The 17,159-nt window shown below is 39.0% G+C and overlaps 1 protein-coding gene across 2 annotated transcripts in view; it reads right to left on the bottom strand.

Moving 5' to 3' along the window:
* Positions 1 to 17,159, bottom strand: part of zmiz1 (zinc finger, MIZ-type containing 1) — a 138,919-nt gene that overhangs the window by 17,518 nt on the left and 104,242 nt on the right. The window contains exon 5 of one of the 2 annotated variants that reach the window (XM_015382281.1): positions 14,814 to 14,919. In XM_015382281.1, coding sequence (XP_015237767.1) covers positions 14,814 to 14,919 — 106 coding nt within the window. Of the gene's footprint in view, positions 1 to 9,608; positions 9,741 to 14,813; positions 14,920 to 17,159 lie in introns of those variants that run through there. The other variant, XM_015382290.1, reaches the window with a different exon arrangement.

Raw genomic sequence — 17,159 nt, 5'->3', positions numbered from 1 at the left:
AAACGGTCAACAATTTAAATATGTAAAAATGTAGACTTAGTCTTTAAAAATATAGCAACAATATGCTTTCTGAACACAACATCTAAATACAGTGGGAATGCATAGTGGTATGAGCACTATGCCTTGGTGATGCTTAGACATGTTTTAGGTTTTTATTATTAAAGCATTTTACAAGCCATGCAGCTTTTACTCTACACTTACACTACCCTTCTGAAACCGTGCCAAGAACAGTCCGTGCATGGTAACCGAGATAACTGTGGAGTGTAAATGGAATGCAGCTGAACTGGACTGTGCCAGAGACAACTGAATCCTGCTAAATCTATAACTAGCTCAACAGTAGGGCTTAGCACAGTTCAGTTGTGGCTTGGTTCTCTGATAGCAAGGATTGCATGAGCAGACTGCATCATCTCCTATTTAAAGTCAGCTGACTAATTTTACAGGTTTTCCAGCGTGTCAGGCTTTGCAATTCACAGATCTCTTCACCCGTTCACAGCACTAACTTCTTCTCAGCTTATAAATGGAATAAAAAGAGTGTGGTGCGACCTGGGATGCAGAGACCGAGGCTCTCATTGAAATTTTGGCAGAGGATGCTATGGAAGCACATAAGTTCCTGAATGTTTTGGGGCAACTATTTTTCTTTGCATAATTCCCGCCCTGAGAACTGTAGTGTCATCGTCCGCAATAGGAGGCAAGGAATCGTGCTAGCGTGATGTGAAAATGAACAAAGTTCGCTATAGTTAACTGATCCAAGCTTAACTGAAGGGTGCTAGTGTAAATGGGGCAAATGTCCCATGCAAATGGGCTAAAAAAAGGGATCCTCTTTTAGTAATGCTTATTTATAAAAAGACCCCAGTAGATTTGAGCACATGATGACCAGCTCACACTAAAAGTTACTCTTTGAACACTTTTTCAAATTTTGTTGCTTCAGCTAAACAGAAAACAAATGTATTTTAAAGTAGGGATACTTCTAATACTTTAAACATAACAGACACTGACAGCATTGCAATGAACTTCAACCTACCGTATATAGTTAACACTGAATACAACAGTAAGTTGACATGACACCTTTAAATACCTCAATGAATTGGTTACTTTACAAAAGCCTCAAAAAACAGCACGCTTGTCTTCTCCTCTGTCTTTTTTCTTTTTAAACTCCTGTCTTTCCCTCTGTTTACTGGCTCTGCACTGCAGTGAGGCAGCAGGTAAGAGACATGCCAGAAGCTCTTATGATCCTCATCCAACCCCACCGCCAATCCCCTCCTTGCTGCTCTGTATCAAATAGACACCTGCTCCCTTGTCAACTCTGGACAATCCACCTGGCATCCCTCCCACATGGCGACTTGGCCCCCGAGACGGCCACAATAAAAATACAGAGAAAATCCACTGATCACATTATCAGGATATCCACATCCTGATTCTGTTATAAAGAAGTACCAACATTCTGGCGTAAACCATTCGTAAACCCAAAGTGTTGAAGGGAGAACAAAATGCATGAAGAAACTAACAAGGGCAGCTGTAGAGGTTTGCACTGTTCAGTTTTTATTGGCGCCTCTATTCAATTTCTGTTCCTGCTCCCTTCTTCTCTGCCTGGAAAGGGATCAATGGACACAAGGCTCCAGCAGGCAAAGTCCAATAAAATAAAAGTGAAGGTTGTGAGCCGCCAGCATTCCTGGTTACAGAAATTACGCAAAACAACCAAGTCTCATTAATGAGGAATGAGAAATGACATCAATAATTAGCTTCTAATGCTAATTTATAAGTAATAAGTAGTTGAAATGGACCCCAGGGTCAATTTTGTCTGTATCAAATTTGCACGTTCTAATGAGAGCTTTGTAATGATCCAAAAGTACAGTATGACACTTAATCTAATGTTATGCTATGTAGATTCCTGTGCTAACCTCAGCATGCTAAATGCATTAAGTGACACAAAATGAAAACTACCTCACCTATTTTATTTTAGTTGAACACTTTTTGACCACTTTTCTGTGCATGCGGAATGTACAGATAGCTTTAAACTTTCAGCCCCAGATGGTCAGTGATGAAATGAGTGATAAAGAAGTTTGACAAGCTCAAGAAAACATTCATGCATTCTATATAAGGTAAAGATTGCATTGCATATGCCACATTATTCCACATTCTCAGGTGTGTCGTCAGGTTTTTCCTTTGACAGAAAAGAACCTAAGGGAGGTAATTGTTACTACTACTTAACACTTGGAATGGTCGGTGGAGTGGCGGCCTATTGTTTAGGGCATAGAGCTTGGAATCCTGAGGTTTCCAAGTTCGAAACCCACTCACACAGACTGCCACTCTGAGCCTTTGAGCAAGACCGTTAACCCTTGATTGTTCCCCAGGCGTCCTCAATGGCAGTCCACTGCTATCCAAGGGGATGGGTTAAATGCTGTGGTAAATTTATCCAATGTGAGATCAATAAAGTTCAGTTACTTCTATTATTATTGATTTGTTATAGAAGAATATAGCTAAATGTATCATCAGGTTTCCTAAATAAAGTACCTTAAAAAATGCTCCCTTTTCCAACCCAATGTTAACAATTTGGTTTTTCATGAATAATGGCAGAGGCCAACTGGGGTCTGCATTTACTAATTCTTATCATAGAAAAGACTGGTAACTTCACATTTTAATGAAACAGCTTACTTCAGCCTATATTTCTTTAAAGTTAATTCCCATTCAGAATGAATGTCTTTAGAGATAAAGACATAAAGCATTAAGTGGAAACATAAAGCTGTTAGGCCACTCTGTGGAAATAATTCCACCAAGAACATCTGAAACAGTAATTATCAGTTTAACACTATAACAACAACTGTATTGTGGATTAAAATACACAAATCAGCTATAAAACTACACAATTATCAGGAATGGACAACTGCTCTGTTTGCATCTCATCTATATGTCTTCTGTCTTGCATTACTTCCTGTATTTCTTTCTCTCAGAGAAGCAACAAACTGGAATATTGCCAATGAATGCATGGGAACCAAATCCTTATGGCAAACCAGGTTTTATAGTCCATTTTCAGTGTAGGCCAAGCTTAAATACAGCCTCCTGCTTGCCATAATACCGTGCCATGTCCATCCGAGCAAAAGAAGCCTGCAAGAGGGAGGGCGAGCTGCTGGAGGTGAGCCAGTAAGGTATTACTAAGGCTACAGGCATATGGGGCCAAGTGGAGGGGAAAAAAGCACGAAAACAACACAGATATGGTGCTTTTGAAATCCAATGTTTCTTCTCTTCCCATTCATGCCGTAGACTTAAGACTTAGACAGAATAATTTGTCATTTTGTTTACACAAGTGTAAAACAAGAAGAAATTTCGTTTAGAACAGCTCTCTGGACAATTTAAATTTTCTTTAAAATGCGGCCTTGAAAAAAGTAAAAAAATAATAATAAAAACATTAATATAAACATATGACTGTAAATTTAGTTCTAACATTTTTAGGGTTTTTTTTTTGTACTGGCATTTAGTTCATAAAATAAAGACATAAACTGCTTGAGATGTAAATACAATGCTGGGACCGTGAAAAAGCTGAAAAGAATAAAAAACTCAATAGAGAGATGATAAGACGTTAATCTTCAAAGAGAATCTTGGCTCGCCGAATTCAGATAAGGATTATTACAGTAAAGCTTTAAAGAAATCTATTTAGTATTAACTGAATGCCAGCTGGAAGGTGGTGTGATACATTTAACAATGCCATGTAGATTTAATGCAGATTTCATCACTGCCACTGTTATGTCTTTGGTTATGGTTAAACAAAAGCATGCACACCCATAATCCCCTGTTTACTAACATACTGCATACAATTATAGTTTCATAAAAACAGACCATACTGTTTAGGGTCTTTTGAAGTCAATATATATATTTATTTATTTATTTATTTTTATTTATTTATTTTTTTTTTTTACAAACCCTGCTGAAATTGTATTTTGGGTCAGAGCCTGGCATCCATCCAGACCAACTTTGAATTTTCTTCCTTTTCTATCTTTTTAGCAATGTTCAGATGATTTGATTCAGATGATTGGATTCAAACTTCAAACATCTTTATCATTAACACAAGAGCAAAATTTGGCAAAAAGGGATTAATGAATAAATTTCACAGCTTTTTTTGTATTATGATTTTTCTTAAGTTTACTTTCTGTTGCACAGTTGATTTAATGTTCCAAAATATTTTATTTTAACATCTTATTGTGAAACACACTAATTCTTAAGTGGTCATTACACATACCATCAAAGAAAACAGGTATAGGACATTTTGTTACAGAGAAACATAACATACAACAATAAATTTCTCATCAATTTGTTTTAGCTTGGAGGATGGGGCCTAATAATTATTATTATTATTTTTTAAACGACCAGTTAACGTTTTTCAAGTGCTGCTCACGCACCTATATGTAGCCCACTTTGTGTCAGGTTGCGTGGAGGTTTGCGAGGGGACCCAAATGCAGAGACTGAAGCTGAAGGTGGTTTCTTGCAGATTTAATTATCAAAAAAGAAAAAAGAAAAAGACACAAAACAAATCCACAAGATCCACAAAAAATACAGAAAACCAGAAAACTCACTCACAAGGGGGGGAAATGACTGCAATGAACCAGCAAACAGTGACTGAGAAGGAGGTATATATGGGAGACAGAAACAAACGGCAGGCTAATCAGCAGATTGGGAGCAGGTGTGGCTAGATGAGTCTAGAAGGGAGCTAGGGAAAAGGAGACTGACACAAGAAGGCAACAGAGGGCAAACAAGAAATAACTAGAATAACACAAAATGAAATAAAACACAAACAGAACCAAAACCATGACACTTTGTTCTTCCACACAACTTTCCACAATATGCTGTCATATAGCAATCTGTAATCCACCATCTTCTATAGTGCTTAATTTTTGTGACTTCCCTCATTGAGGAGGAATAAACAATAAGGCCTTACACTTGATAAAACAGTCATAGAGATTATTTCTTTAAAAAAGAAATCCTGTTATTATGTAATATTTAAACTGCATTTTTGGTTGAAAAAAACTGTGTGGTACTCTAATAAAATAAATAAACCTAAATGTGTTATTTTTTTAACGCATTATTGAAAACATAAACTTTTTGGTTATATTATAATTTAGTGGCATGCATCTATAGTACTGCACAACCTTAAGCAAGCTGTGTATTGATGACAAGACTTATTTTATCACAGAGTGCACCGGTAAGCATTGCACACACATTATCTAAATCGGTTGTAAACATATTAAGAGTGTCCGTTCTAAAATCTCTAAAACATCTCCTCTAACCTATTCTTACATTGTCAACTGATGAACATTTTATCCGGGCAAACAACCACCTACACTGAAGGAGGCTTTTTAACGATTCACGTCTCTAACCAGATTATCAGAGCAGTAAAGATGCAGCTTACAGGAGCCAGATTGTTTCCCCAAGCAACAGGCTGTCATTAACAATGCCCCAGCCTTAAGCCCCTGTCCACCATGATACTAATTAGGCAGAGAGCAGATGTGCCCGGAGTAGTGCCCACCTAGGGGTGCTGGACAGGGCCTGTAGTGTCATGGCTGCATATGCTGGTGGCTGATTCACCTGTGACCTTTTCACAGCAGGCTTGAGGTCATAGCCTGTTTGAAAATAGGGAGGAAAAAAAGACACTTGGGTAACCCGGTCTGCTCTTGGCACTCCTCTAGGCTCATTAGAGATGCCCATATGTGCAGCAGCTCAGGATCTGGATAAAAACAAAGTCCCTGAAGATAAACATTTGTGCCAAGTAGAACATTCAAACTTGATCCAGATTATTAGGATGGCCCATAAGAACAGTTACCCAAAGGGCCTTTAGAAGGCGGGGCTGATGGGTGGGATGAGAGGGGTCACTTAATAACTACAAAATTAACAATACAAAAACTAATTTGAACATTGAAGAATTCTATTAAGTTCTTTTTAGCATGCTGAAGTTAGGATCGATGTTCCCTTCACACGGGTGAGAAAATATATGCAGCACATAAAATAAAATCCAACATCAACTGTAAATCATTGAAATCAATAAAGATTCTTTCTGGGTCATGTTTAATTTTGAAAAGAGTTTTGAAAGAGTTGTATTTGAATGAATAATTAACAAAATGTCAGTGTCCTTTTAAAAAAAGTTCACTAAATGTCCTTATTCAGAGCATCAAAGTTACACATGCATAAAAAAAATAATCCAGTAGGAAGAAGAATATGTGGCGGCCAAATTATTTATCAGTGTAGGCGTCCAGAACAATGAAACAGACCAGTTTGTAACAAGCACACCTGATCACAGAACAGCGCAGTTCTCTGTATGGCTTTTTTTTGTTTTGTTTGTTTTTTGCTGAATTCAAGTATATAATTAAGCGAAAATGCAAACAGGGTCGATAAAGACATTCTCAGGTATGGTGGCTGCAGCACTTAACATGTAAGGAGCTGGAGGTAAACTCATAGCTACATTTCAACCATCCAGTGCTGTTTGTGAACAAGGATTTAGTTTAATGAATCAGATTGAAACAGCATCCGGAAATAATCTTGTTGAACATTTGGAGAATCACTGAAGAAGTGAGGACAGAGGTGGAAAAATAGATTAAATTTAAGTCAGATTTGTTCATATTTTAGTGATATTTATTAATATTTTTTATTTAATCATGAAAGGGTTATAATATTATAGAATTTATGTAAGTAGAAACGCTAAAAAGCATGTACTGATAATTGAATATTTTACAGAGATATTGTTTTGGTACCCATCTCATTGTGCAGACTGTGAATGTTTTAATGTAAATTAAAAAAATAATGTCGAAACGGTGTAAAATATAATTTCCCTTTTTTCAGTTTAAGTGTGCGAAATCACTCAAATAAAAAAATTTAACTAATGGAAATTGCTGCTGTAATCTTTTATTCTTGTAATAAGCCATGTAACTTGCCATGATCCTAGATTTATAACAAGTTTTGTGGCCACAGCGTGCTATTGCTTATATGGTCCTCAAAATTAGAGGGAACATTGGTTAGGATGTTTGTCTGAACATAAGACATGACTGTAAAACATAAGACCTAATGTAGGAAAAAAAACTATTAGAAGGTATTAAACTCTGCCCACATCCCTGAATTGGCAGTTTTTTTTATTTATTAAATCACTCTGTGGTTTCTATATCTTTATTTTGATTTAAAAAATGCTTGTCTCTACTGCCTCCTTCACTGTAGGTCGCAGCCACATCAAGTCCCTTATTAGAATGAAAACTAACCTTCCAGATAGACAGCATATCATGGTTCTTAAAAGGCCAATAATTAATCCAATGTTATAAACGAATGAATGACCAATAATGGATTAAAGAAAGTGTATTTCTGCAACTAGAGGGAGCCTGAGATCTTCCTCCTGAGGGCGTGAGCTGACTTCTGCACACCTGCTTCCCATTTGCTCATTTGGAGGCTTTTTAAGGAGGAGGAGGCTGACACTTCTCTGCCAGAGTGTTTTGCCAGTAACGGTACCGGCAAACTTTGAGCCTGCTGAAACTTGATCTGTTTCCTGATTTTTGAAACCCCTCTGACTCTGTGTTCTTCTGCCTCTCAGATCCTGACATATCTGGTGATCAGCCAACTCCAAGACAAAACTCTCGCTGCCTGGAGCCTACCTGTCTGCCCTCCGCCTCAGCCTCCGCCTCTGCCCTCAGCCCTCAACCTGCCGATCAGCCTCTATACCCTCTAGGATCCCCCCCTACCGGTCAGAATACCCCCTGAGCAGGTATTAACCCAAACCGCCGTCACACAGCAAGTTACCTGGATCCACTCTAACCGTTTCTGTCCTCCTCTAGTTGCTTCCCTCCCGTGACCAGCCAGACGAACCAGGACACCATATACATTTTCTGAAAACATTGTCAATAAACCTTTTAACTATTTTTTCTGTCTCTTGAGTGTTTCTGCATGTGGGTTAGAAGACTAGACCCCAACATGACACTAGATAAGTTTTTTCATTGGTTACTTGTAGGGAAGAAAAGTAGAAATACTAGAAGAGTATATATGATGGGCCAACCCTAACCCTAGAATCCTGAGGTTCTGAGTTAGAGCCCCATTCACACAGACTGCCACATCGGGTCTCTGAGCTAGACCCTTAACCCCACACTGCTCCCCAGGTGCTCCATGATGACAGCCCACTGCTCCCTAAAGAAATGGGTTAAATACAGAGGTACATTTCTCCAATGTGAGCTCAATAGAGTTGAATAATTATTATTAGTAGTATTATTATTAAATGCATTAAATGACCATTGCTGTGAGGAATGTAACCTTTGTATGTGGTATACCTCTTTGAAATCCGAGCAAGGTTTACATGTGTTAAAAATCAGTGCAAAGAAAAAGGAAATAGTTATGGGCAAGTGTTATTTGTTTTTCAAAAAGCAGCATGATAATGTTTACCTCACAACCTAATATCTAAACCTGTTGCTGCCACTTTATCCTTATGGAAATATTGATCATAAGTAAAACTGGCAGAAAACCGGTCAATTGTTTGATATGGAGAAATAAGTGTATGCTTTAAAGTACTGCAGAGTCTCATGGAAAACGCCAACTGAAGTAGGCCAGGCAACTCTCAGAGATAATCAAGGCCACTTTGACCCTTTCTGTGTCGGCTGTAAGTGGGTCAAGCGCAGGAGTCAGCTGTTGCACCTCCGTCATGCTGGGCGCTGCAAGCCACTAGTCAGACTGTCAACCCCCATTTGCCCGCCTGCGCCCACCAACGTAGGAATCCAGCTACTTCGGTGGTGGCGGTGGGGTTTGGGGGGCTTACAGTAGAGTACCCTTCAGCTTCAGCAGCAAATCCACCTTCCCTCCTATCACTGATTATCCTCAATCTATTCCCACAGCTTTGCCGCCTTGTCTCATTCAGGCAGTGTCAGACTCCTCCTCTGTCCACCTTCTATGTTTCCAAAATGCCACAGAGTCCAGAGATGTCTCTCTTTATCTCTCACCTGGAAAAGACTTCTAAACACAATTCCTCAACAGAAGAACAAAGGCAATACAGAGCAACCATAATCTCTGCACTGCTGAAACAAGCAGCTATTTTAGAGCTCTCTAGCAGTCTTTTTTATCCCTCCCACCTTTCTCTCATCCATTAAAACATTCCTCCTTTCCTACCCCTCACCACCCTTAGTTCCCCCACCCACCCACCCCTCACAGTGTCTCAGGGTAGCAGCTTCCTCTCAGTCTCCACCGCGTGTCCAGTGGCTGGCTGCACAATACGCATCAATTATTCATGGCCGCTCTCTCCGTTTTGCAGGAAAAACCAATCACAGATGGATTCGGCGCTAATGGGGTTCCTGCTCCACTTGCCACCGGCTTCTTTTTTATGCACTCGAGCAACAAATAACCCCAGAGACAACAGGAGGAAAATTAAAAAAAGAAAAAAAATGGGTAAGCCTTTAAAAGACAAGGAAACTTAATAGAGCAAAGGAGGAGAAAAGGTTTGTGTTCTGAGAAGAAGGCAGGCAGCACTGAAAAATCATTCACCAAATAAATCAAAGAGCCGGCTTCGGCAGCAGGAAAGGGTTTAAGACACAGAGATATATGGGGGGTAGAGGGGGGAGGACAGGCAGAGAGAGAGGGAGAGAACCAAATGCTTATCTCCTCACCTCGGATGTATGCAGCTGTTATTGATGTATCTTCTTTTTCTGTCTAGTGATCCATTGCTTGCTCTCCCAATACACACATCACACAGAGGCTGCCACAGCCACTTCGCCAGAAGGGAGGGGAGGGAGGGGAGGGAAAAAAATGCAAGCAGCTCACATTTCAAACTTGCAAAGGGGGTGGGGGGTGGTGCCTAATGTGCTAGACAGCCTGTGTGTTGGCCCTGGTCCAGACCGACGAGTCTTAAAGAAGCCTCAATCAGGGTCTGGAGCTGCATGGAGATGCAACGGGTTTTGCAAAAAGCTCCACCAGAGTCCGTTCGGATGAAGCTGCGATTTCATCCCACTTACCCTGGATTTTAGAGCATTTACTTGACTTAATCAATCAAAGCTGTCATTGTAATTAAAGAGCATAAAGGAAGAGGAGGCGGAGGCTTTTCAAAGCACAGAGGATTGGTATCAGAGAAGGAGGGGCCAATTACACCACATTTGTCTCCGTGCAAACACCAGCCCCACTAAGCCTTTAAATAAATAATTACACAGCAATAAAACATGTAAACTGCAGGTAGATGTGCCACCTGAGCCCTCTGTGCAAATAAAATAACTTGCACATAAGTCTGTTGTAGACATATGCTGCTGCATCATAATATCAACACAAAAGTTCATCCTTTTAGTAATGCAATTCAGAAGGTAAAACATATTTCACATGGCATTATACCACATAGAAGCAACATATTTGGAATCATTTTCATTCTCATGGATTACACCTGATAAAATCAAATATTCAGTTTTTCAGACATATAATAATAATAATAATATTATTAAATAAAGATTTAATATATGGAAGTATTATAATAATCACTGGAAAGACAGTTGTTCAGAAAACTGTTGTTTACACCTTTTTCAAGCAAGGTGAGCCACAAATGTATTGTTGGAACATGGATGTTGGGATGTATTATCCAAGCAAACTGTTGGACATTAGTTAATGGTTGAAAAAAGTGTGTTAGTGAGAAAATAGAATAGAAAAGAAACTCCTTTTATTGTCCCACAATGGGGAAATGTAGCTGAGGCAAAGCAATAGGCAATAAAAAAGGGTCACACAGGTGTAGACATTAAAAAGTGTAAATTTAAATTAAAAATACAGAATAAAGTGAAAAAGGGTTCAAAGATAAAAGTAAAAATACTGTACAGTAAGAGCAGAAAGACATTTTGAATGTAAATAAAGTTCAGTTGTTAAAAGAAGAAAAAATAACCAATGAAGTATAGAAAAAGCAGCAACAGTAAAGATGCACACATGACAGCAGCATGTTATTTAAAGTGACTAAGAAAGGAACTGCGCAACATTAATCTGGAATCTAACACCTTTTAAACTTGTAAAGGAGGGATGAGGGTTATTAAGTCTTATAGCTGCTGAGAGGAAGGAATAACTGCAATAACACTCCTTTGTGCATTTAGGGTGCAGCAGTCTGCCACTGAGGGAGCTCTCCAGTTCAGCACCAGCTTCATGCATGGGGTGGGAGACACTATCTAACAGACATTTTTTTTTAAGTTAAAGACCTTTTTTTCCCACCACCTGCAATGAGTTCAGGGGGCGTCCTATCACCCTGGACTCAGTTCACATGCCAGTCCAGGTACATGCCTTGTGAATCTCCCCCAAAAGTTTCAGTAATCTGAGCTGAAAGAATTGGTGGCAGCATCATGCTGTGGGCAGCTAGTTTTCCAGCAGGGACATTGTAGCTGGTCAGAATATAAAGGTATCATGGGTTATTTCAAATATGAGCCACCGGTGGCAGGAGATCTACAGGAGGGTTGAGAGTTAAAATGACTTGAAAATTGGGTGATGGTTCACCTTTAAGCAACACGACTCTTTTTTCAGATTGGTTGCAGCTGTCACTATTGTGTCCGACGAGTCAAGGTCAGACAAAAAAATCAATAAAGTCCTCTGAGATGTAAGGTTGCAATATGACCAAATGCGAAAAAGTTAAGGCCCTGTGTCTAGGTGGTCATACTGCATTTTTTTTTTTTATCAACACCCACTCTCTCTTTGGTTTATAATGCCTTGATAGATTAGAAGAAAAAAAAACAACCCTTGATGTTCCACCTAAAGCACCCCTACATTCACAGGAATGAAAAACAAAACAGTAAGAACACTTTTTTAATTCAAGCTGACAGTGTTAACTACAACCCACAGTGTCTAAGGATTGAATGTCTTCAATGTGTAAAACGAGTGTAGCACCAACTGAGCCTGACCAGCGCGAGAACTAATTAACTGCTGAATGCCTGCTTTGGCTGTCGTTTGTTACATGGGGCAATGAATGGCTTGAGGAGCTGAGAAACTCTGGCCTCCTCCTCCCTCTTTTTAAGTAGGTGGTGCTTTTCACTCTTTTGAGTGGAGAGATTCCAACGGCCCAGTGAGGCACGATTGATTTGGAATGTGCCGCTTAGAAGAAATTGCAATTACTTTTTTTTTCTTTGGTTGAAAACTCTTGAATAACATCAGGTGGTTTAACTGAAGGTCTAGAGGAGCTTGTAGTCTTATGAGAAAACAGAAGAGGGGCTGATGAGTTTATCCACATAAGTCAAGCTGAGCGATTTCCCACTTCTCAGGTCGCTGCAACTTCACGTGAACATCCTCACCCGGCTGTCGGACATTCTACGTAATCACAGATTAATAGAGCAGGCTAATCCCATTCACTGAGAGGTCACTATGAGCAGACAGGCACCCTTCCCCCCAAATTTGCTTTTAAAAAAGAGGGGGGGTGGACTGTCTGACACCCTCCCTCCTCCGCCCACCCTTTGAGTGTATCTATTAAACACATCAGCAGCTCAATTCATTGAATGACACACTGTTGAGTTTTCAATTCCCCTCTAATGAGAAAGGATTACATTCTCAACGTACATTATCTCAACTTCTATAAACCCTTTTACATATGCCTGCTGATGCCATCAATAAGTTGTGGTAATGAGGCCTTAATGAAGTTTTACCCTCTTGCAATAATAGAAAGCAAAAGCTAATTCAGTAAATTATTGGAGGCATTTCATGATTAATCAATTTGTCAAAGCTACAAGCTATTTCAGCTCAGAGCCGACTGTGAACATTGATTTCCACCTAAGCCCTCCCTCCCTTGGATCAATTTTGCAGCATGTTCAGGAGAGGCGTTGAGAGGGTATCAACGGAAATGTAACGGCCATCGACTACACTGTGTCTGAGCCGGGGCGAGTTAGAGCTGGTGAACCAAATCTGATTAACTTATTAGCTCTCTCCTCTGATCTGATGCGTTCCGAGCACAGAAACTGCTGATTTTTCGCTTCCCTTATAAATAAAATGTCATCAAAAACCAAGCAGTCATAAAACAGATGCCTTAAGAGTTTTTCATTGGGTGACCACATGGGGGGCAAAACAAATGCAACGAAAGGAGTTTTACAGTAGGTAGAATATCGGAGAACAATTATATCAACCTTTATATTCATTTACATTTTTATCATGTATATTATTCTGACCTTTAAAGGTAATAAGTTTAATCATCAGCTGCTTCACCTGGCAGCAAATCCTGCCTAAATATTCAGACTAAAATTTAACAAAAGATATAAGCTTGTTTAACAAGAGCTGTAAATTTAAACCAACAAGCATAATGTTAGAACAAGAATAATAGTATTTCATGAACATTTGGTCCCTTAAAGAACAACTCACCCCCAAATCCACTTTTATTGTAAACAAGCTGAATACATATATGTCTTGGAGTGTTGTCTATATGTCCCAGGCATTATATTTGACAAATTAATACAGGTTAGCGAATGCTAAACTAAAATATAAAGCTTTTCTAATTTTAGATTCAGATATGTAATATTTGCATCCTTTCAAAGTTGGATCTAAACACTTATAAATAACCAGTACTTCAACATGTTCCCTAATATGCCTCATTTTTAAATCACTGTTGTTCAATAGAAAAGAAAAGGATGAGAGAGGGACAGCAGAGCTGGTACGAAGTGTCAGACATAAAAGGGTGGCATTCTCTGTATGATAAATCCACCACACTGGTATTTTTATGAATAAATAAATGAAATTGCAACTCTTTAAAGCTTTTTGTTTCACTTCTTAAATTGTTTTTAAAAATTAGCAGTTGCTGCAGCCCGTGCCCTAGCCCTGTAAAGAGATGTTTCAAACTTTTAAAAAATTTATAAGAAAAAAAAAACTTGGGCTTTTTTGAAAAGTTTCTCCCTCTGCAAACACTGACTCATCACATCATACCATCCCCATCATCCTCCGTCTCACAGCAACAGCCCCCGCTGGGCATTAGGAGCAGGTCCTGCCTCCTGGGATATCTGTGGGAGTGTCCTTTAAGAGCCATCTCCTCCAGTTTCTACAGCGAACACTCGCTACATCTTAAAAACATCCCTTCTGTTTGCTTCTTAAGCATATCTGCAGCGCTTTCTTTTTAATCCATCTCCATTCCAAAAAATCAAACATTTACTTGTGCATAACTGTCCATGAAATGCACTTTGGGATGCTGCCCAAACAAGACCATGCTCAGGTTTCCAAATAACTAGGAAGCAGGAAATGATTCAGACATTGGATCAATTGGAAATCTTATCTAAGCCCATAAAATGGGCCCTTAGATTTGATTAAGAATTAGGCAGAATTACAACATTTGGCCATCTTAGTTATTTGCAGACAGACTGTTTCCTAACCCTTAGCTGAAATAACAGCGACATAGTTAGTTAAATAGATAGTTAAATTAGCTAAATAGAGGATCAGCAGTATAGTCAAGCATATGTTTCCAGAAAAAGTGGAAACAAAAAATTATCAGCTGTAAATGATCACAGATTATTTCTTATCCTTTAGCTTCTGACAGTCTATACATCTTTAGTTCCCACCATGTTTCAGCCTGCTTTCCTTCCAGCTTGTAAAGACCTTTAAAATATCTGAATTTTAGGCTTGCTATAATTCATCATAAACATAAAATGCCACCAGTTTTTAGTCTGGTTACTCTTTAAACCATAATTAAAAATGATTTGTTTCCTTCGGTCGTATAAATAAAAATGACAAGATTCAGAGCAAATATGAGCCAAACAAAGTTGGCAATGTTTTTTTTTGTTTTTTGAGGATCAGTACTTTCAGCAGCGTTAATTGGAAAAATACTTGGAATGTGACTTTGAGCCCAAGGCAGGGAAGTGTGACCAGATGGCAAAAGGATAAAACTCTGGTCTTACCTGCTGATTTTGGAGTGAACTTGTCCCTGTTGGCGGCGCACACGGCCAGGAGTCGATAGCCCAGGTCCAAGTCGAAGCCTTGCTGTGCTGCTACGCGGCTGACCACCTGAACACAGTCAAAGCAGACCTTATTGGCAACTTCTAAGATTGGCTACAATAGAAATACAGCTACAGGAATTTTACTTTTATAAATTGATCCCAGTGCCACTGAAGTTTTACTTGCTAATCCACAAAGTCCTTTTTTTTTTTTTTTTGCTAATTAATAGTATAACAGGATATGAGACATATGGGGAATTTCTAAGACAAAAATGGAAAGCATAAAGGACATGCCATTCCAAAAGCCTGTTCACTTGTCTGAACAAAAAAAGCCTAGCTCGAATGCAGCTAGTGCAAAATTTTGCAGCAAGGATCTTGACATGTGCAATCAGAAGAGCCCAAATAAGTCCTATCCTCAAAGCTCCACATTCGCTTTCCATTGAATACAGCATAAACTTTAAAATTCTGGTCCTGACTTTTAGAGCCCTGCAGTCTCACTTTTTTGCTCAACAGAACTTGTTAATGGTCCCACAAACCTATTTTAGGACGAGAGGTGATAGGTCCTTCCAACGCATCGCAACCAGACTGTGGAATGCACTACCGCTTTAACTGCGCATGGTGAACTCCATGGATGATTTTAAAAAAACAACCAAAAACATTATTTTTTAGCCAAGCATATTTAGACTATTTTACCAAGGGGTGCTATGGTTGTATTTATTTTGTCTATATGCATTTTATATGGTGCTGCTTTGTATTCTATGCCTCATATTGTACAGCACTTTGTGACGCCTGTCTGAGAAAGGTGCTGCATAAATAAACCGTACTTACTTACTATTCAAGTAAGTTAGAAAAGCAGTATCTAGAAAAAGACTGCCTACTGGAAAGTTTGTCTTTTCCCAACAAACATCGAGGAGGCTCATTTGGCGAACGTTTTTAGTTTACTATTGTAGCATATTTATCTCTGGGAAATTTAGCCATCACCGTTTTTGACAAATTTTTCTTATGTGTAATGAAATGGGTTGCCTACAAATGTAGAGGCACCTCTGTATGTTGAACAGCCTAAAGAGCTTTAAAAGTGACAAATTAAAAAAACTTTAATATTTGGGCATAAATGATCATATAAATGATCATATAGTAAGAGACTTTTTTCTTTCTGAATAGTCCTGACATTTCATGTGTTCTATTTACTAAAGACTGGTTGGGAAAATCTCTCTATGAGCGTAATAATAGCCAAAAGCAAGTTAAACTCTTCTGGAATGCTGGATTTTGCTTCTTCTTGTGCTCAAGATGGACCTTTTTTGCAACATAAAAGACCCACTTCAGCTTAAATGACGGAAACATCACTTGTTTATAACTTCCATATGGGCGGACTGACAAAAGGAGAAGAAGTAAATGCGGCCTCCAGTGCGGAGATGACCCATCGAGAGGAAACATGAGGAGACGCATCAACATGCCATCCGAGGCGATGTAAATCACCATAATGTCCTGCAAACGGGGCTTTGATTTACCTTCGTCAAATTCAGCTCAAAGAGAGCTTCTCAAATCTTAATGACCTTTCAGGATGTACAGGTCTGTGTGAAACAACTTCAAGATCTTTCTTCCATCCTGCTCCTTCATATCTCCGCCGTCACACTTCAAGATAAGTCCTGAGGTTGCGGACGTGAACTTTGCTGCTTGCACCATGTCATTACCTTCAGTAAATATGGTCCTGACTTAACACCAGCTCGGAGTATGTACATCTGGGCTTTATTTAAAGGAATGTCCCACTCAGCAGAAGAAATATGAGCACAGTCAGCCTAATTAGAATCTGAACTACAGAGGGATGTTTTGCTAAATGGTAATTTCAGCGTAAAAAAGGGATTCTTATTCCAGGTCTTTAATTGTACCCAGTCAGTGCAGCTGAGGTGGGTTTGTCCGCCATAAAGCCAACATGTGCTTCACATCTTCTATGTTAAACCCACCATCAGAGTGTGCCTTAAACCGCTTTATATCTAAGGAGTCAATTATGACAGAAGAGTGCATTTTTGTCCCCTTTATATAGATGAACATAAAGTCCATAAACATCTGGCTATATTTTTTTTCAAACAGTGAAATCAAATTTTTTCGAGTCTTTGGAAAACTGAAAAAATAAAGCTGTGTTCTTTTGAAAAATGGAACGATTTGATACCCTTAGTCTAAAGTAGTGGATAACTGTGAAGCAGAAAGGAAAGTCTAGTTATAGTATTTCTTAACCTCTTACACCCTAAAGGGGTATAAATACATTTCTGCCTGACAAAAACACACAAAAGTAAATAACTTATAGTCTCAAAG

Source organism: Cyprinodon variegatus, unplaced genomic scaffold, assembly GCF_000732505.1.
Source record: "Cyprinodon variegatus isolate N-32 unplaced genomic scaffold, C_variegatus-1.0 Scaffold12, whole genome shotgun sequence".
NCBI lineage: Eukaryota > Metazoa > Chordata > Actinopteri > Cyprinodontiformes > Cyprinodontidae > Cyprinodon > Cyprinodon variegatus.
Note: the sequence above shows the minus strand (reverse complement) of the source record. Positions and strands in the feature narration are given on the sequence as shown.